Source organism: Apteryx mantelli, chromosome 3 (genome assembly GCF_036417845.1).
Source record: "Apteryx mantelli isolate bAptMan1 chromosome 3, bAptMan1.hap1, whole genome shotgun sequence".
Lineage (NCBI taxonomy): Eukaryota > Metazoa > Chordata > Aves > Apterygiformes > Apterygidae > Apteryx > Apteryx mantelli.
This window is the reverse complement of record NC_089980.1, coordinates 41015677-41037169: the sequence shown is the minus strand read 5'-3', so window position 1 is coordinate 41037169 and position 21493 is coordinate 41015677. Positions and strand designations below refer to the sequence as shown.

The following is a 21493-nucleotide window of genomic DNA, read 5'->3' as shown; positions in this document are numbered from 1 at the left end:
TGATTTTGATTTCTCAACCTGTTTCATTAAATCTATTTTTCTCTCATTTAACTTCTGTTTTTCATAAAGGGCAGTGGTAGAAGGGAGCGAGAAAAGGGGAAAAAAAAAAAGCCATGTGGCTTGTGGTGTCTGTAAATTCCTAGTTGCAGAACGATACATTTTGATGCCTCCAGAATTTAGCAGTTCTTCATTACAAAGTTCCCATTAATGAAGGTCTATGCAGTGTATATCATCTAAACCACTCATTCCTGGGACAAGCTTTGCCACCTGTGCTGAGTTTGATGACAGGAGGTGAAGGAAAGTGTCATTGGACTTGAGCTCTTGGCAGCCAGGGCCCTCTTAACTACCTGTCCCCATGTCTCATCTCCTACGAGAGCTGCCCCATGGTCTGTTCTCCCCCATGTGAGTCCCCGACAAACAGGGACTGGGTCTTCCCCATGCAGGCTCTGGCCATGCCCTGACTTGCTTTGACCCTCTACCCCAGAAACCACTGGTTTTGCTCTGATCAGCAGTGAATGACAATTGTTTCCCTCCTGACTGCTTCTTAACAATAACTCTTGTTTTGCTATGTTCAATGCTCTATAGTGTTCTGAACAACAGGCAAAATGAATCATATTTTAACTGGATTTGCACATTTCATTCCACAGTGTCCTCCTTCCCTCTCTCCCCTTACACCTGTCCTGATTTCCAAGGCTAGACTGATAACAATTCTTGTTGGTATGGTGAAGCTGGTTCTGAGTGTCCTTTTTTTTTTTTTAATCATACTTTTTTACCAGTAAAAGTGTTATGCTGAACACACTGGTAATACCTTATTTCATTCAAGAACCAGCAGCTGGACTATCTATCTCCCCTGGAGGGGTTTGCCTCTCTAGCTGTAATAAAAACCCTCTGAGGACCCAGGAGGCCCCAAGACTCACAGGACAAGAGCAAAGGTTCTGGCAAAAGTTAGTAAAGATAGATAGCTGAGCACAACTTCTACCTGGAAATGAAGACTAGGCAGTAACTTTCCAATTTTGTGTTCTAGTGGTTCTCACTACTAGGATCACAGTTAAGCCAAAATCAGCTGCAGAAAACACCATTTCTGCAGAAAGTACCATTTCCACAGACAGCTGTTTATAAAATAGCCATTTGGGCAGGGCAGCACAGCAAGTGCAAGGGAAGCCTGAAGAGGGTAAGCACCGGGCATGAGCTGCCCACCACTACGCCATGCCTTTTCTCCCCTTGCCCGGCCCTCCTACAGTTGTTTGCACTGCTATTACAGTCAGGAAACTCCCTAGTTAACTCTCTCATACTCTGAATTTTGGATGCTATCTATCTTCTGTGGTGTTTACACTGGGGGTACAGCGTAGAGCAGAGTCTGGCAAATTACAAGTTAACAACAAAAGTCACACTTCAGCCTGCAGCTGTAGCAGCACCTGTTTCAATAGCTCTGTAGTCCTGAAAATACAACTGGCAGGTGAAGGTTTTATCAATTTCTGTTGGGCTTTTGTCTCTCTTCTGGTTTCCATAGTGCTCCCACAGTGGCAGGTGGAGCAGTAACAGGTGACTGCTAGTTAAGCATTGCCAGTATCTTTTGTCTGATACATAATACAAAAATCTCTGGCCCATCTCGGAGTTCATAATCTAATCAGTGCATGATTAATTATTGAAGCTATTTTGGCGCTGCTGTTACACACACAAGTAAAATTTGAGCAGGCAGATCTGTTAAGTTGTAGTCCTACCAGGAAAAAAATTGTCATTTTTCACGTCAAATATTTCTCATAAAGGGATCACTGGGTAATGGAAGAGGCCAAACATTATTTTAGTGAAGAATACTCAAAACATCTGGTGTAAAATGGCATGAACTATACCAGGCAGCAGCACGGGACAGAATATTGTCTTTTTGATCATCTTTTTTTTTTTTTTAATGGCGATATCTAAATACCACCCCAAGTAATTGCTGCACTGTTTGCTATTGGAGCAAAAAAACTAACTACACGTCACCCATGTCTTAGTTTGGATGACAGCTGGATGGACTCTAAGTTCTCCCTTCAAAGGTACTGTGCATCTCTGCTGTGGATGATGCTCTGAAGATGTGCAGCTGCTGTAGAGCTCTTGTTCAGCGCTGAACAATGTTAAATGACTAAAAAAATGGAAAAAGGCATGAACAGCAGACTTCCATGTGGAATGGAGAAAAGGCTTCCTAGTATTTTTTGCAAGAGAAAAGATTGTATAGGATAATTGGAGAATATACAGAAAGGATTTGAGGCCAATAAACTTTTGCTACAATCTATACTTTCCATACACAGACTGAGGCAGTCAGTCTTTCTAAAGAACAGCTACTATAGACCCCAAGGGAATCATAAATTCAGCTTTTGATAAGTAAACATTTTCTATGTATGTGGAGTGTTCTCAATATAGGAGTTCCTACACTGAAAACAGTTGCATGTATGAGACTGATTTTGTAGATACCCTGTTCAACCTTGCTTCTGATCTGTGCAGACACAAATTGCCAAACATGACTTCAAGAGCAATAGCGGAACTGATTCAGCTGCAAGGTTAGCTGCAGTAAGAACTATTTTCAGCCTACAGAAACAGACCTTTCCTCTTTGGTATTGTGGATTAAACTATGCTGGGTTTGTTAGATTCAGTAAAGGTCAACATAGAACCAAAGGAACAGTCTCTTAGAGTAAAATAAAGATTATTCAGACTCTGGATTAGCAAATAGTAGTTTTACATTTAGCTGTTTCAAAACCTGCTATAAGTAAAAACACAACTTTGCAAAAATAATGAGTTTGAAAATGACCAGTAAGATGCACTTCTTCTACTCACTGACAAAATGTAAACACAGAATTGATACCATAGTCATAATATTTTACATTCTTCAGCATTTGTCTTCCAGGAATCCTAATACTTTGCAGACTTTAAGATAATCCTCACACCATTGAGTGCCTGGGGACAATTCATTCTATAACTACAAAAATATAACTTACTTAACTTTCTTTAAAGCAGTAGATGCTAGTTGGTATGAAATAAAATAATGAACTAGATAAAAAAATTTGGTCTGATATGGTGTGGTAAGTTCTAAAATGTAAATGTTACAGTTTTGACTAAGTTTTATGTTTTTTCAGCAGTTTTTAAAACTTATTCATATTCTGTGCCACTAGTCTGGAAGGTCCTTGTCTTCCTGTGTGTCTGGAAAAGGGCATTTTTGTTTATTACAGTCCAGCACTGATCGAGATTCTGTGCCTCTAGAGAAGAGAAAACCCACAAAAACACTTCTATTTATACCTTAGCTTTTGTTAGTCCTGATTTGTCAGAAGCTGGTTCACAACTTTAGTATAACTATTTTTATATGATGCTGCCCTGAGAAGCTTTTTAAGGAAAGTACTTTGTAAGTGGAAACTATACTGTTCAACAGTTGTATTTCCAGCAAGTAAAGCATTTTTCAATCAATCACGATTAGAATAATAGGATGCATTTCACTTATACAATAAGATGACTTGTTCACCAAAAATATTCGGAGGCCATGAGGCTGAAGCTACAGTTCACAGTGGTGCAGCGGCTGCACTGCCTTTTTCCAGGATGACCTCTTGCTCACCCTTTCCCCTTTCAGCCTGTTCTCTTGGGGAAGAATAATTGCAACTATGTAAGAAGGGGAGGGGGTTTTGGGTCCCAAAGCCTGACATTGTTATTGAACCTCAAAAAACCTTGCTTGGGTGATTTTCGAGAAGTCATAGTTCATGTACAGTCTATGTATTACATGGATTCCACTTAATACATTGTAAGATCATGTTATCAAATCCTAAAAGAAATGATGCATTGTACAGCAGTGCAACAGAAACATCAGCCATGCCTGTAACTATAAGCTCTTCACTTAGTGAATAAATCAAAACACTGATCTAAAAATCATGGAAAAGTGCATTATAACATAGAATCAAGAATATTTCTTGCAATAATGCTTCCAGTCTACTGGGAGCATTCACAGCAGTGCAAAAGCAAATGAAGCCTGAGGATTATGCTGATTTAGTGCGGTCTAAATAGATGGCAATAAAGAGATGCCCAGCTCGAAGGAACTGGGCCTTGGAGAATTCCTGTTTTATTTATATCACCCCATAACACTGCAGTATTGGATTATGCTAGGATGTTATCACTCTACGCCAGGTCTGCTTAACATTCTTTGTTGCATCACTGCCTAGACTGTACCCAAGCGACGAGTTAACCCTAAATAACACAAAAATATCCGTCAGCAAAGACATTCACCAGGCTTTCCTCAGAAGCCGGGAAAGCCTACAACTTCATACAAGAATCACTGGGGTGTGCTTTGATGCAAGGTTACAAGTGCAGCTGGAGAAGCAGTTCCAGCCTTCAGGATACATTCAGACACTCTTGTGCCAAGAGGGTCTATGTCTCAGCTAAGAGATAATTTCAGAAAAATGCTCAGGGAGTGAAATATCCCTTGGTAACAGTGGCTGAATCAGCTATTGAGCTTTTTTTTGGTCTTTTTTTATGATTTCCTTCTCTCTAAAACAGCCCATGTTTATCCTCTATGTGACAGAGAATGTTTTTTTTCTGGAAAATGTTACTGGCTTGTTTTTTGACTTTTGCATTCATTTGCCTGTGTAATACTTTTTGGTTTGATTTTGCGGGCTTTTAATCTTTTTTCCCCCCTTTTGTGCTTCCATTTCACTGGACAGAGATTTTGGCAGTTGGAATTAAGACAGTGCTGGAATTGAACTAAACTAACCTGAATATCTTCAAATTATACTCTAAGCTGGAGGCCTAACAAGGGTGACTACTCCAATGGTGTCTGAGGTTCCTGATCCTGCATGAAAGGATTGCTGTCTTTGTAGCGAACCCCACAGATACTGGCGGGGCTCTGCAAAACTGTGCTTATAGGACTAGGCCATCAGTCGCAAACCTCTAAAATCTGAAATATTTTAAAGTTTTAGGGAAGTTAACCCAGAACAGAAAGATAAGAAGTCCTTAAAACTGAACTACCACATTCTGCGATAAAAAACAATTTAACCTGAAGCAAATAGCAGGGCTAGCCTTCTGAGAGCTAGCCTAGACTTCTGAAGCAGCGGTCCACACTAACTGACTTCTGCAAGACTACTTGAGTTTAAGAGAAAGGAGAAGCACTAGGGACATTGTGCCTCACACTTTGAGGGTCTGAATCCATGACTGCATTAATGTGCCTTATCTGTGCTCTGAAAACAGAGTGTGTATGCACTCTTGTTACTAAGACAAGCTAGAACTTGTTACCTTAAGCCAAGGGAAAATACATAGAGAAAATCCATGATAGTGGTGCTGGCCTGTTCTTTTCTTCTTCCTCTCTTCCTTTCCCAAACACACATGGAAACTGTCTGATGTAGTCTACACACTCCAGATCAAGTGATGGGGAACCATTATGTTGCTACCCTAACATACCCTCCTTCCTGCTAGCCATGTGCAAAATGGCTGTATTTAGCTCTGCTTAAAAATGAAATATGAGAGGTATAAGCTAACACATTTTAATTTGTATTCACTGCAGGTTGAGAGTGCACTCCTAGTTCCAGTGATTCAAGTGCAGTTTCATAATAGTCTTAAGTCAGTCGAAGGTTTTGCTGTTGCTGAAGCACAGACCCCATTCCTGTTTTATCCTCGTCACATGTTCCCACACCCTCCCCCACATGCCATCTAGTGCCTGTGCAGCCAAGCAGTGAGGCAGATTAGTTCTCAGATCTGTCCGAGGTCTAATGCAGCCAACACTGACCAAGAAACATTAGTTTCCACCCAGATCAGCAAGCTGCTCTATTACCACATGATAGCTAGCCTTGATGCAAAGGAGAAAGAGGTTAGAAACACTCCTTTCAGCGGCATCATGATCTTGGATCAGCTTAAGCCAACTGTGAAACCTCACCCTCAGTCAACATGAGGCAATTCATTAACTCAGTTGTGTATCCGAGTCCTAATACCCTGGCTCCTAGTTCGCAGAGGGAAAGCAATCTGTTCCACTCTCGCCCTGTGGCTCAGACGGGAGGAATGAGGGAACGACCATGCTTCCTCTCTCTGTCTTTTCCAGATCCTGTTCTGGGAGGCTGTGGGAAGGAGCAATCCCTGCCTTTCTTGCACTGATGTTGCGTGGTTCTTGCATAGCCATGCAGGGGGAAAATTTCTTGCTCCCCTACTCAAGCTGAACAAGGGCAGCATGTCATCTAGTCCTTCACATCTCTTGAGAGCATAGAGGTAACTAACTACACCCACTATAGATTGTCAGTTGGGAAACATCAAAACCAAAGTACACCACACAATGCTTCACATCAGCCGTCAGGAATTTTTACCCACTTCCTGACAGATTTCCTGATGGTTCATTAACAGTGATTAATCAGCCTGACCGTTAACCCCCTGCATTCCTGAGAGATTAATCTTGATACAAGGCCTCCTGCACACATTTTCTTTCCTTTCTGAAACATCCTACTACATTAAGTTATTCACTGATTCTAAAAAGATCAGAGACAAACATTAGAGAGGAATGAATTCCCCTGAAAAGTAATCTGGTTTGTGGTGAATGTTGGAAATAAAGCATACAACATTCACAACTCTGCAGTTTTTAGTTTGTATGTTATCTAAAAAGCACAGCTGAAAGTGTCTAGAGATCTGGTAATATTTTGGAACACAGTCCTGATTTACATTTTCAAAACTCATATAGCATCTGTTTTGAAGGTAGGTAATATTGCTCTCATTTCACATTACAGGAAATGAATAGAACTTAAGATCAAGAATTTTAGAAATACCCACTCAGAGACATCTATGGGCTCAGTTCAGAGGTCTGGATCTTGCATGGACTTCAATGGGAGTCACATGATCTACAGATCTTTTGAAAATGAGGCGCAACTTGGGAACCCCAAAACGGAGGTATCCAAAATTAGTAAATGGACCTCCACAAGTTGCTCAAAGCTCTGCTAGACTCTCAGTCAGAATGAGAACACCAGAGCTCCTGCCTCTCTGTTTACACGAAAAGCACTCAGCATGTCTGTGAGGTGATGACATTCTCTCTGTGCACACTGATAAAACTAGGGAGAGAACAAGGGAGAGCTCTGTTCTCCTGGGTAATAATATTCTGCTTTGTCACTCAACACAGGGGAAGAAAAAAAGAGGAAGAACTCAGAAACTGTTAAACACCTCACAAGTTATTCTATCTGTGTTGCAGACTAAATCCAGAAAGCCGGCAAAGTATTCACCCACAGGGAGCACTCTATTTTCTGAATCATCAAAACAAGTCAGTGCCTTGTTGCTCATATAAACTCCTTTGAACTCCAGATAGTATTAATGAGAGGTGACAAATTTCTTTATTACACAATGGAGTAAGCACACTGAACCGGGCACTCCAAACTCCGTTCTGGAAACAGCGGATTCATCTGGCTGAACCTATGACATTCTCGACAACTAAAAAATTCACCACTGCTATGCTACCAGAGTGATTGAGATAATTTTGCAAGGAATATTTCAGTTTAGGATACATTTCTGAGTAAATAGTCAGTTTAAAATTAGTGTTGGCCTTGGTACTTGCTTATTCTTTGGTTTCACACCTGAGCTATGATCTGTGACTTCATTTCATTTCATCTGAAAGTTCATACCTAACAGGGAAACTCAAAAACAGCAGAGGAAACCCCCCACACTTGTTTTCTGTTGAAGTACATGTAGGAAACATATGACATACAAAACACAGCCCTGGACAACTCTCATTACACTTTAACTCAATACAAATCTCTCTAGTGGCACTCTTGCAAATTACAGCATATATGTCAAAATTTGTGTTATGTCAACAACAGGGAAGCATGCAGATGTTGGTGCTAACAGAAATAAGATGGGCTTTCAGCTGAAAATGCTACAGGAGCTATACCTAACCCTCCCAAAGTTTGAGAGCGTATGGAATCAGAGTCTTGGTTGAAGCTCAGCACTAAATATAGCAGCTTCTCAGGATGAAGGTTGAATTGTACTTCTCAAACTGGTTTATCAAGCCTCAAGAGCACACAGCTACTCTCCTGCTCTAATCAAAAGCTTCACTTATCTCACTTCCTTGAGAAGTACTTCACTCCCTTCATTACTCATGTCACACTCATGCCAACTTGTAATTTCTTCCTCACAAAGCTCACGCTTATGCATTAATTCACAAATTTCATTTAATAAACAAACGAAGCTAGAGCCCAAGCCCTGCCCAGAATGCGTCACACCATTCTGATAGTACACTGCAAATATTTGCAGTGGGTTTCCCTTGCAAGCGGTGATCTCCCTAACTAGGAGGGAACAGGCCAAACTGTTAGGGGCTGTGTCACCAAATATCATGTTGGGGCTGACATGGCTTCAGGACCCCAAAATCTAACAGCCAAGTCAGAAGGGGGAATTGCTTGAGGGTAATTTTGATAGCCACAGGAGTTTTTTCTCTCAAACTGAAAATGCCAAAAGACTCTTACTGATCCCATGTAATCTGATGAGATGCACTCAGAATGACACAACTGCCATCTCGCCTGGAACTGATCAAAAAAACATTTTTTTTTTGCACGAAAGCTCCATATGCTCAAATGCCTCTTTCAAAACCACAGTATCTAGCCTTTATTGGCTGGCCACTGCTCCCGCCTACCTCTGAACTACATATCCTGGAAAAAAAAAAAAAAAAAAAAAAACTTGAGTTTTTTTGTCTGAGCTCACTCTAGTATTGTCCTCTTGCCAGCTCCCTGCATTTTTTTTCCTGCTGAGTTCATCTAATCTTTTTGATGAGTACTCTAGTTGAATCTCCCCTCTCTAAGTTCAGCAAGATGTGACCTGGGAGACAGAACTCCTACTCTGTTCAAGAATATTATTCTCTTTTACCTAGCCATTCTGCAGTTCTTAACCTGCAGGTCATGAGTGCTGAAGAAAATGACCAGAATTTATCAGAGAACAGGGCTCTCTGCTCCCTCATTGTCTTCAGCAGTAGTTCAGCACAAAGCCACAGCTTCTGACAAAAAGATATTCTTTGCAGGATTCCCCAAAAAGGGATCTTTCCAAAGAACATACTGCTTGCTTAATGAATTCAGTAACAAAATCAGAGACGCCACTAATGAGGCACAAACTTCCAGAGACTTATCTTTTCTCTGTATTTCTCTATTTGTGTTTTCAAATGAATAAAAATAATGCACCCTATAATGATTTGGCTAGTTGAGGCTGTAAAGTATTTTCTGTCTAGGGGACAGGCTAAGAAGGATTAACTCCCTCATTCTTGATAAGAAATAAAACTTCTGGCATTTTCTGTGGTTAGAATTTGCAAAAGCAAGAAGCCTGATTTCCCCATTATTCTCATTTCTCTGTTCTTGTTCTTTTGAAAAACTAATTATGCAATATCACCAATCCAACACAAACCTGCATGGTTTCTGAAGTGACCAAAATTATTTATCAATGAAAACTCTGTTGGGGGAAATCAGGTCTTAATTCACTATCAACATTATTGCAATTGGCATTTCTGTGTAACTGAAGCAGGCAAGAGGCCCTGGAGCCAGATTTACCTTCTCCCTCACCACAATCAGAACTGATGTGAACAGAAGTGAGGAAAAGAATAGGTTAGAATAGGTTCTACAATAGCTTGGATGGTACCTGGTTCTGCAGAAAGTAGCTTTAGAGAAGAAAAGGAGGCTTGTGACATTTATGAGCTAATCATAAATGCAAGAAGTAAAAAATGATGAGTAGTTTGGCCAAGAATACTCCACTATTACACAGTGGATCACATTTTCAACTTCCTACAGCTCTGGCCAGAAAAAGACACTTGGGAAGGTGATGCTCTTGATGTGCCAGAGGCGCCAGCTTCTAGTAGTTATTTTTAACTGCAGGAATTTAATTGGCAAGCATGACTACACACAGTTGGTCTTCCCTCCTCTCAATAATTTGTGCAGATCAGGTATCCCAGACTGCCCTGTACCATTATAACTAACACTCTCTTGTGTGCTGCTCTGAACACAGTGTGAGCTACAAGTCTGGGATGGAATTTGCCCCAAAGCGTCCTCTTGGTAGAGGCTCTGTGTTGGCTTCATCATAAAGACAAGGAGAGGAGTGCAAATCATGAAGAGGGATGTAGCACATTCTGCTGCAAAGATTTTGACCTGTTTTGCAAGCCTAGTCAGCCATACTCTGTTTTCAACCTGTACAGATGTTTCAATCCCTAAGGCAGCCCAGAATTGCAATGGCACAAAGATAGCTTCAAGATACTTCTGAACTCAGCTTCCCTAGATGTCATCAGAACATGATCCCAGGCCCAGAAGTCTGCTGTTGTATCTTTCTCCCACTCTGGCCCAACACCAAATAAATGCTGCCAGCACCCCTACTCCTTTCTGTCCAGACTCACCAGTGGGGTAGCTTCCAAACTGGAAAATTTCCTATTATAGTAGTAGTGGAGCCAAAGCCCCTATCTTCATAGGATGATCCACAATTCCACAATCTCTTTCAGCCTCTCCAAGAAACATGCGATGCAAAGCAGCTCCTACAGTATTGTGTACTTTCTCATTTACGTAGACATCTATGATGGCCCTGGATGGTCACAGCTGATATCCTGACAACATTTTTCCTCCAGTCCTAACTGCCTTTGAAGAGAAGCACAGAGAAATAGTCATGGTTTTATCAAGGGAAGCAGGTCCACCTTCCACAGGTTGCACATGACCAGCAGAGCACAAGCCAATCCCTGTGTGCTTCTGTTCCCCATCTACAAAACAGAGGTAAGAACAATACTTTACCTCATGTTGTGAGTACAGACATATTCAATACTGTAATGTGCTCAGCAACTTTACATATATGCATACATGTATACTGAACAAGGCTGTGGGAGGAGACAGGACAACATGCCATGATCTGATGCTGACAGTGTGTACCTTGGCAGCAAAACCAAATACTTCTTGGTATCCTCAAGTAACTTAGTCAGAAATTCAGTTTTACTGTGAGGTTTTTGTTGCCTGGCACTCTGAAACCTTAGAAGGGACTCAGAAAACTAAATATTGGTTTTAAACTTATTTTCTATTCTACGTCTTTATTAAGTACCCCCTTGTAATTTAATGCAATTTGTGGCAATTGCTAATACTGCTTTGGGCCCACTTCTCCCTGTCAGCTGTATCTCTGTTAAATTATGCATTTCCATCTGGAAAGAAACTGTACAGGACTGTAAGCTCTCTTCCACATAGAGTCAGGAATGGAGAGGGATTTAATTAGATGCTCTGTGGTTGAGCAAAGGACTAGAGCAAAGCCTGGGTGGTCTGTGGAATCTTCCACTGGAAAACAAGGCTGCTAATTGTGCTGTACAAGCTTGCTTCTGTTTGCTCATTTTGTTTACATTGTTTGTTCTTACAGATTAAAATAGACAGTTACTAGGCAGATAAACAGCCTTTCCTCCCATGACAATGTTGTCTAGTAGTTAGGAGAGTAGCATGGGACAGTATACCCCCGTGCTTCATTTTTGGCTATGTCACACCAACTGCCTATGTAACTTGGAGCAGGGCATTTTTTGACCAGCACTTTAGAGCACCCAATCACTAACATGTTTTGTTCCATTTTTCCTATCTGTAAAATAGGGATAATAAAGCTTTCCGTTGTCAAGGTGGAAAGAGGGAGCAACCGGTTTGCAACAGTAATAGCCCTCCTTTCCACCTCCTCTCATTTGACAGCCAATGCAAAGGGATACAAAACACTGGCAATTCCTCTTGTCACTGGATACCTATATATACTTAGGCCACCAACCAAGTCTTCAAAAACTTAAGTGTATTTAGAATGCCTGAATCAGAAGCAGAAACTTGTGATGAGCCAAGCAATTCCCAGCTACACTTAACCGTGAGTCAACTCCAATGTAGTGATTTCAGTCATGTGCCCTTTCACAGTTCAGCTGAACTTCAGAACATAATAGATGCAGCTTTAAATAGATTTATAATGCAGATTGCTGATTGGAGTGTCTGGCAGATCAATTTATTCCTCATGGTTCCTCTGTTCCAAAATTCAATGGATTCCATATTTGTAAAAGAGGGAATGCAGAAGGCTAAGTCAGAAAGTGGGCTATGACTGGAACTAAACTTATTTATTAACCTATTTTGGTTGCAAGTTAAAGAAAGGAAGCTATTATGCTGTTGGTTTGCGGGACATTAGTGGGAGCTCTGGGCATAATTACTCTGTGTTGGTGTGTGAATAAACCCCGCCGATAGATAAGTTGTTTGCCCGATAGTAACTTTTTCTCCTTCCTTAAAAAGGAAAGAAAAACAAAATGAAAAAGAAGAAGAAAAAAGAAAAAAATAGCCCTTGCCCTTTGTGGTCACTTTCCTCCTTCACGCTACATCTTTGGGTAGGAAAAGGTTAAACACCCTACCACGTTTTTCTCTTCTTAGCAAGTTAAAGAACTGTACATCAGACACATTGTCTGCCAAATGCTTCATTTACTACCAGCTGCATTTTTACTTTATTGAGAGATAGCTGAAATAAAATCACTGTTCTTTGTGCAAACGGCATGCTAAATAATGTACGGCTACAAGATTATTAAATAGCAAAGGCATTTGATAATATTAGAGTCAACCACAAGTCCCACTTCTGCTGATGCACAGAATTTTGAGTAATTAGTCATTGCACAGAGTGTTGTATTTATATCCCCTTGAGCCTCAGACGTTATGCCACAAAGTCAGGAGACAAAGAATTGCTGTTATTAGGAGGACTGTTTTGGATTTATTTATATTCTAAGGCTTTATTTTCAGTGTCCACTTCACTCCTCTCGCTCAGGCTTCTCCAGACCAGAAGGTACAGCTAAGTCTGGAAATTTTAGTGTAAACCATATTTTTACAGACAAGACCTCTCAGCTTCAAGCAAAAGAACTTCAGTGAATTTGTAAAGCCCCCAGAGAAGCACAACAGGCCTGAGGTTATATGACAAGCCTGGGAAAAGGCCTCCCAGGTTCTGTTCTGATCTCTAACAGACTTCTCATGGTTTACATGCAAAACATTAATAGCAGCTCCAATTTATGGATAGATAAATTGGGATACAAAGAGGACAAGTAACTCTTCCAAGGATTTACAGCAAGTCTTTGGCAGAGCCATGGAAATCTTACTCAGTCCTTTGTTCAAATCACTAAACCACACTGCCTTCCTTAGACCACAATTACTGTACAGGCCTGAATACTGTGACATATCTAAAATTATATAGCTATACCCTTATATCAGGCTTTTTAAAATGAAGATTGTATAACATTTTCAGAGTCCAATACAAAGCTACTCAGTGAGCATTCTCCTGCTTAAAAACAGCCTCTTTAATTCTTTCTCATAGTAAAAGAGCCAGACTTAATATATTGTAATAAGAAATCAGAGAGAAACTTAATAGGATTTGAACAAAAAACATTTGATGACAAATTCATATGGTAGCAATGAGCCTTTCTTTTGCAGATTTGACATGAAAGAATAATGGTAGCATTTACGATTATGACAAACAGTATGTATCATCAGTCTCTGAGAATGTTGTACAGAGAAGGACTATATAGAATAAATTATACACTTGTGTCAAATTTAAAGCATAACTGAGTAGATTAAATTTTGAATTTTATCATGTCTCATAAATAAGCTTCCTGTTTATAAGCATGTCACTTCAACCTGTGATGTCCTCAGCTTTCCTCAGCAGGCTGTGCATACTGTGCACTTGAAAGGCACAGGTAAGACACAGAAAATGCCAGCAATACAAGAAATGCTATGGGAAATTTAATGGTTGTACTCAGGAATACTGTGAAGTTAAACATCCTAAGTTCCCCCCCCCCCCCCCCCGTAAGATCTAAAAGAGATAACATGGACTTCCTGTGATGACTAAGGGCACCTTTGTGAAAAGTGATTCCAAATTTGCATCTAAATATTGTGTGCCCAAGTGATATGCAGATTCCTGATCACCTGATTTTGAGTGCGCAAATGCAGGATTTTTGTGCACACAACATCTATATGTGTAAACCCAAAGGTCAAGTAGAAACTGCTAAAGAGATCTTAAGCAGAGCACCTCCACTACATTTTAAAAGACCAGACAGGATGGAAGTTAGATAGTCAACCTAACTGGTGCAGGCACATACGGATGTTATTCAGCATCTTGATCCAAACTGGGATCCAGAGTGAACCAGAGGTTACAAACACTAACCCCAGAGTACCTTCCTCCACAAAGTGATCTCAGTGCTGCAACCTGGAACTGGGGCAGTGGCAGTGGGGCAGCTCTGGCTTGTGTAGTCAAAGAGCACCCATTTTCCACTACAGCCTATGCACAGGGGATGATTCTGCCTGCTCCAACCCTCCTATTTGAACCCTAGACAGGACACCTGTCCTCAACTGTAGGTAACAACCACAGTAAAAAGCAAAGCCCAGACCTGCTGTGCGCAGCCCCAGAGGTGCAGATGCACTCTAGCCTGCCACAGCCACAGATCACTGCGCTGGCCCATCTCCTGAAGGAACCCAGCACGGACAACCACCTAAAGCTCTGACCCCGTGTAAATGGGGCTCCAAGGCAGCCTGGCTACCTCAGCCAAGCCCGGCTGCATTTAGGAGGCCCTGGTGGGGCCTCCGCTCTGCCAGCGTGCGTGGCACTCCAGCAGCACTGCTGGCTGGCCACTGGCACTACCGCAGGGGCTCGATTCGGTCCCCCGCTGCCACTTGAGGATCTCTGCTCTGTAAGATCCCATGGTGCTTTTTCGCAAAATGGAAGGGAACTAATCTCACTGCTGGCCAAATTCCAACTTTGGGTAATTACATTCATCTGACAAATTCTCCTTGGCAGTTTCAATGGAATATAATTAGTAAATGTAAATAGATGTAAATAGTGCTGTAAATTACACTGTGCGTGATTGTCAGGAGCAGAGCAGGAGGGAGGGGGCAAAGGGGCAAAAGGAGCCGAGCTTCATTCTCCAGTGGGGATGGAGTTGCCTTCACCATTCACAGACCGCATATGCCCCTGCCGGGTCACTGCGCTCTGGGTTGCAGCAGCAGCAGCAATCACGATCCAGTCCGACCATGGGGTTCAGTGCCCAGATCATCCACTTCACCTCAGGAACAAATCTAACCTGATGGTGTTTGGTTGTGTCCCACAGCTGGGCTCTTACACAGCTGCTGTGCTCCACCTCAGCTGTGGGTCTGTTCCAGCAGCAGGCAGACTGCTTCAGCATTTGCCCACCTACGCACGCACCAGTGCTGAATGTGTGTACATGGCATTATTGATTTCTATGAAATGCTTATCAGATTTGTGAATGGCTTGTGAAGCCTTCTGCTACCAGTTGAAGAAGTGTCATAAATGGAATTACATAATTATCTTTCAAAGCTATTTTAATGCAGCTTCATGTACCTAATTTCAAGTAAAGTGGAAATAGCTTCTACTAAAAATAAAGGAAATGCATATACTTAAATTTAAGTAGTCAAACAGATTTAAAAGCAACTATTTAAAGTAGACAAAATAGATGATAATGTATCCCCTAGATTTTTATATTATCTATATATTTTAATTTTATTTATTTTACATGTATCAGAAGTCTCTTACATAGGTAATGTGTTTAAAATACAAAGTGCTACAGCTAGTGGGCTTAATCAGATATTACTTTCTTTCATACAGAAAATCTGAGGATTAGCTTTCAATAAATCCCTAATTTTTAATTTTATTCAAAATTTGCATATAGAAACCAGTAGAATGAAGGGAAAGTTTATTTTCTTAACAAAAGGTTGTTGTCTTATTTAGCTATAACAAGAGAAACAGATGTTTCAGCTTTACAATACCACGTCTTGCAAAACTTCCTTCTAAACGACTAGTCGTGCTCTACATGTTTTGGACTGTGAAAGGAGAGCTCTGCTAACAGTCACAGGAAGCACTGCATACATTAGTAGAGCCCACATTAAGATAACTAGTGCTAAAAAAAAATCACCAAGCCTTTTTTTTTTCTTTATAGTATTGATTTAGTGTGGGTGAAAAATGCCAGATTTTCAATCTTGAAAATTCGTGTCCCACCACAGAGTGGGAGATGGAGCCAGCTTTTCCCAGTGTTCTGCCACTAAACTCTTAGATTAACTATCTCAGGGGCTAGGAGGAAAATTCAGACTCTATGCTCTATTGATCTCTCTGATAAGCCTATGAAGACAGGGAATGGGGAGCACACTACCTGGAAGAACGAACTCAACTTGTTATTCTTTATGGCTGTAACTATCCAACTATTTTTTCACCAAAATTTCTCACAGTTGCTGTTCACAGAGGAAATGGCCTGGAGGCAGTATTGAAGCTGCACTTTTGCAGAGAGGACTCTGGCCAGTAGCAGCAGCTGTGGGAAAATTTCTACAGTGGAGAAGGCTGTTGAGGCTCATTTTGTATCTTATGTGTGTATCTTCTAGATTGCAAACTCCATTTTAATACAGACTAGTTTCAAAAGGGCACTCTAACAGTTTGCAAATCCTATGATGAGTTATACACATCATTTAGCTCTTCATCTGACAGTAGCTTTGCCTTCTGCAGGTCTAAACAATGTCAATTAAGGATATGGGCACATACTCCGATATGATTGCTATGGCAGCTTAAAAAATTACTGCCTGCTCCCTCAAGATACACGAGCTCTTAGGCTGAAGTAAGAGGGCAATTTAAGGCAGCAAATTTTATTTTGTATTTAATGATAGCCTAGGAGCATGCACATGAACAGCTCTGACCACTCTGCTGATGGGGGGCTGCTTGCTAAGCTGTCACAACTTGAGTTTATTCCTTTGGAGGGGGGGATCCACTGCAGATATGCATTTGAATATAGTGTCCTACTACAACTTTTAGTACTTATTTTAGTAATAAAACTATCCATTATTTTGACTGGTATTTAGAAGGGTTGCTTTAAAACCACTTGCTTTCAAGCAAAGTGATAATCAGTCTAAGCACTGTAAGTCTTTTATAATGGAAGGCCAACACATCTTTTTTCATTCAGTCTGCAAGAGTAACTGAGCACAGCTGTTTCACTGAAAACAACCCACTGTCATTTAAGTAGATTAACAAAATTAACTGTGAAAATCCTCTGCTATATGAAAGCCAATAACCTGCTGGCCACAAGGAGGCAGGGCAAGGATTCAGTAAATGCAAAGAAATTGCTTTTTTTTTCTTTCTTTCCTTTTTTTTAAGGAGTGTTAAATTAATTAAGTCATGAAACTCTGAAGTGCTAGGCAAGATAAAAAACACTTTTCAGCCACAGTGTGTGGTTTCAGTATTGCTGTTTTATTCCAACAGCAGCAAATACCATAATAAATCAAACAATAGCTGATCTGGCAGCAATTTTATGCTTCTTTTGAAGAAGCAGTTCACACATGTTTCTTCTTCATCACTTCTGTGCGATGTACAGTAAAAAGGAAAATTCTAACACTAAGATTTGATAGCAATGGTGGATTTACCAACTCAGGGCAAGAAGCAGCACAGCCAGGTTCACAAGGTGTTGCTCCCAAGCTAATAAATCCTGTTTCTTGGCAGGCATCAAGGCAGGTTTGGGAGTTCTGCCTTTCTGATTCTGGGGTTAATGTGAGCAGATGAGGTTAGGTGTCTGTAGTTCCTTATCGAGTGCCTTATACGCACGACAGTACAGTGATGCCTTCTTTAACCAGAACTTTAGGACATTACACAATCAACCCTAACTCGAGGTCAAACTTCTAAATGGCAAAAGGGGCAAGAGAGGAAAACAAAGCCCAAGTATGCCTTTTTCAGAGCTAAATTGAAAAGGATTAAACATAACAGTGAAACAAAGCCTTCCACAGTATCAACACATCACAGTACAAATCTATCACTGATCTTCTGTTTTAAGAGAAGTGACTTTACTCCCAGCCCTGCCACTGGAGGCCACTCAGCTAGAGGCGTCCCCTATGCCTCCCTTTCCTCATCTTGTAAGCAGTTACTTTCCTTCTTTGTGAAGCAGTATGAGGTCCATGGATAAAAAACATGTCAGAAGAACTAGTTATTATTAATACAATTCAGATATGGAATGCACCAGATGGTAAAATCTCCAGGATTTTAATGAATTATTGTAACAGAACATATGTAATATGACGTTATTATAACAGGCATTTAAATGTATAGTTAGTACATACAACGTGACCTGCTCCGCTCTCAGTAACTCCCCTGGAATTATTTTGGATTTATGTCAGATAATACTAGGAACACAAAATAGCCCCATATGTGCAATGTGGTGAGGTTTTCTTAGCAAGGCTATCTTAACTATTGCCTTTCCTGATATTTTTTTCTTTTTCTTTTTTTGCTGGGGGTATTGTATCTAGCAGTTTAGCTGTTAGAGAATGCTTTCTGAATTTAATTCTGAGCAAGTAGTAAAAAAATACCCTAAAAATGGGAAAGATGAAAATGTCTCTGAGCAAGTATTCCTTATCTACCATCATAACATAGTTAAGTCATGAAGCAGCGAATACTTTTTTTTTTCCCCACTATATTCTGTAAAAATTACGTCTTCAATGTACCTTATGCTAGATTTGGTAAAGGATTTGTCTGGGTAAACAATTCAGGCTTGTGTCAGAAGAGCCAACCACTCAGTTTCAGACTATGAGGGCAGTAAAATCTCCTTTCTTCCACAGCATTCAAGTTACGGAGATGATAAACTACAAGACTGGGCAAAGGTGAAAAAACAGGACTGCAGCTCAAGTGACTGGCACCACACATTTCAGTGAGAAAGAGACAGGTACTGACTTCAGTAAATAAGGAACATGAATATACTATCAGTATTTATAATAATTCTAGCATATCTACAATACAGCCTATAAAACTCAAGTGAACTGATATTTAATATACAAGAGGCTGGAAGCAAGATATCAATTTCACATCATAAATTAGCCTTTGTGCTAGTGCCCAAAGATTTGGCTGATTACTCATTGCTTTCCCTTAGTGCTTAAGTAGTGTTTTCCAAAGCAAGACAGTTAAACCACAAAAACGTACCGTAGTGTCCACAGCCCTGACCTTCCCAGCAGGAACGTGCTTTGGAATAGGTTCTTCTACTGATATCATCATGCAGCCTTCTGCTCCAAGAGTAACGATTACAAGCTTACACCCTCTTTCTAACAGCATGCGTCCCACCTTTTGAGCATCTTCAAGGTTGCCAACTGGGATGCCCGTTAAAATTTCTGCCTGGAAAATAACCCACACAAATGAAAATCATAATTTGACAGTATTCATTTTTGGACAACAGTTGCATTTCAAAACAGTATTTAATATCTTCTTAAAATGTGTATTATAGGATGATCCTGAAACCACTTCCTACACTGATACTCAGCTATGCCTTGCTCTGTGCTTGAAATCAGTGTGCACTTCAGGCACTGCAGACTAACGGAGAGCAGCTTAGGCAGAGACACAGGAGGCATCGGTTCTGTTCCAGCTTCTACAACATGCCTGGCATGCAACCTTTAGTAAAATCACATTTCTCCCACATGCCTCGGTTTCTTCATATGTGAAATGAAGACAACACCGCAGTCCTTGGCAAAAGCATTTTGTGGTCTAATATGAAAAATGGTACATGGCAACTTGGTCACTATTCTTGAAGGATATTTACTGCTAAGTGAGAAACTTTTAAATTCTCAGGGTTCAGCTACTGACGAATTACTGGGGAAAAATCTCTCTCAGGAAAAAATACCATTGCTCAACTTTGATCACCGTGTCTACTTCAAATTATATTTTTAGATAAGAATACCTAAAAGTTGTCTGAAGCCCTCTTTGGGTAAGGGCCCATTACAGGATTATTATATATGTGTACTATGGCAATGTCCATAGGCCTCTGTCAGGACTGAAACTCCTTTGTGCTGGCTCTTTACAAACACAGATAAACGCTTCTTCTAGCAGATGGTGACTTTGAGTCAACTTCTCCCAGCTGACTCTTAAAATTAATCCCTTCTAGCTCCACCCAGCTAAGAGTAAATTTCCCCAAAATCTGCAATGAAGACTCCAGAATCAAACATCCTTTTCTCCACTTCATACATTTGCTGGCATAATATTTGTCAATGCTATGCACCTTTTTTTTTTTGGTGGAGGGTGGGCAGAAGAGGAGGACAAGAGTGGAATAGGAAGAAAGGGAAGAGAAAATAAGTTTTATCTGATACACTCTACCAAGCAGTATTCCTCCTTCCTACTAGAGTATGCTTTCAATTCTAAGTAAAAGTAAGCGTATATTGCTGTCTTTACTGAATCTTGTCCTGCTTGCCATAGAAGAGGGAAGAGCTACTCTTACACTACAAGGTTGCTGCATCCTGAAAAAAAATGCAGCCTGCAGTATTTTCAGATATCCATCTATTAATCGGGCATAACTTCCACACTCTTAGGGCTTATTTTCAGTTGAATGCTTACTCTGGAATCTCTTTGCCAGCTATACTTCCCGACCTCTGCTGCACAGACAGCTCAACTTCTTGGGAAATAGCTGCTGAAACATTTCAAATTACTTTTCCATGTATTACTGAAACTTGAAATCAGTGCACTATTCCTTGACACAGCAGCCTGTAAACCATAGCAATTCAGCCACTGCTCCATGGAGTACAGGCCATCCCTGTAGTACAGCGGGGCAGGCAGACAGCTGGGGACAGGAACTACCACAGCCATCCCAGAGTAAACCGCCCCCAGTTGCGAGTCAGAGGCCTCACTGCTTGCCACTGTCATTTCCTGTGTTTCACTCTGGCCCAGAACAGAGAAGCACCCTGAGGCTTTGAAGGGCCGGCCTACCCCAACACACTGCATTAGAGTTTATATTATCATTAACAGAGTACTCATTGGTTTTAAGTTTTGTGTTCATAGGACCAAGTTCTGCAGTCCCTCCTTAGAGAAACGCACTAATGATTTCAAGAGCTGTTGAGTCACAAGGTAGATGCTGGTGTGGCAGACCTTGCTGCATAAACTCAGGTACTGCAGGTACAAATACACACAATTTAAAACTACTTTTTTTAGCCACATTGATGCCAGATCAGAATATAGTACATTTTAAATTACTGAGAAGGCAACTAAACCTACCAAATTTGCTCTTTAGCAATGTCACTACATTTCTCAAAATTTTCTTGCAGTAAAAACTATTTAGACAAATGAAATCTATTTATGTTTTTTTAAAGGGTACAAAAGTGTTTTCAGAAGATAGAATTTGTTTCAAAAAATGCCTCACAAAACTTTTTGAATATATCTTCTTGCATGGTTTGCAAGAAATCTGTAACCCAATAATGGCTTTGGAGCACCTAGGGATAGATAATAAATATTATTGAAATGTATATATTCTAATATTCAAGTGCTTACAAAGTCTGAGGTTCTTTGTGAATTTTAAGATCTCTGGAGCAGGAACTATGTGTTCTTACATTCAGAACACCTAGCACATCATGTTACAAGAATAAAAATAGATTATGAAAACGCACACACAAATCCTTGAATGAAACTAGATAAATGAATTTCTAATCTACTTCACAATGGGCAATAATTCCAAACATTCTAGGCATTTTGCAAAGCCTCCAAGAAGAAAGTGGGTTTGGTTTTGATAGAGACATAGTCAAATTAA

General features: G+C 40.5%; 1 protein-coding gene across 2 annotated transcripts in view; it reads right to left on the bottom strand.

The window, feature by feature from the left end:
* RBKS (ribokinase) overlaps nucleotides 1-21493 on the bottom strand; it is a 73078-nt gene that overhangs the window by 1674 nt on the left and 49911 nt on the right. For both annotated transcript variants that reach the window (XM_067293181.1, XM_067293179.1), the window contains one exon: nucleotides 18913-19101. In XM_067293181.1, coding sequence (XP_067149282.1) covers nucleotides 18913-19101 — 189 coding nt within the window. The remainder of the gene's footprint in view (nucleotides 1-18912; nucleotides 19102-21493) is intronic.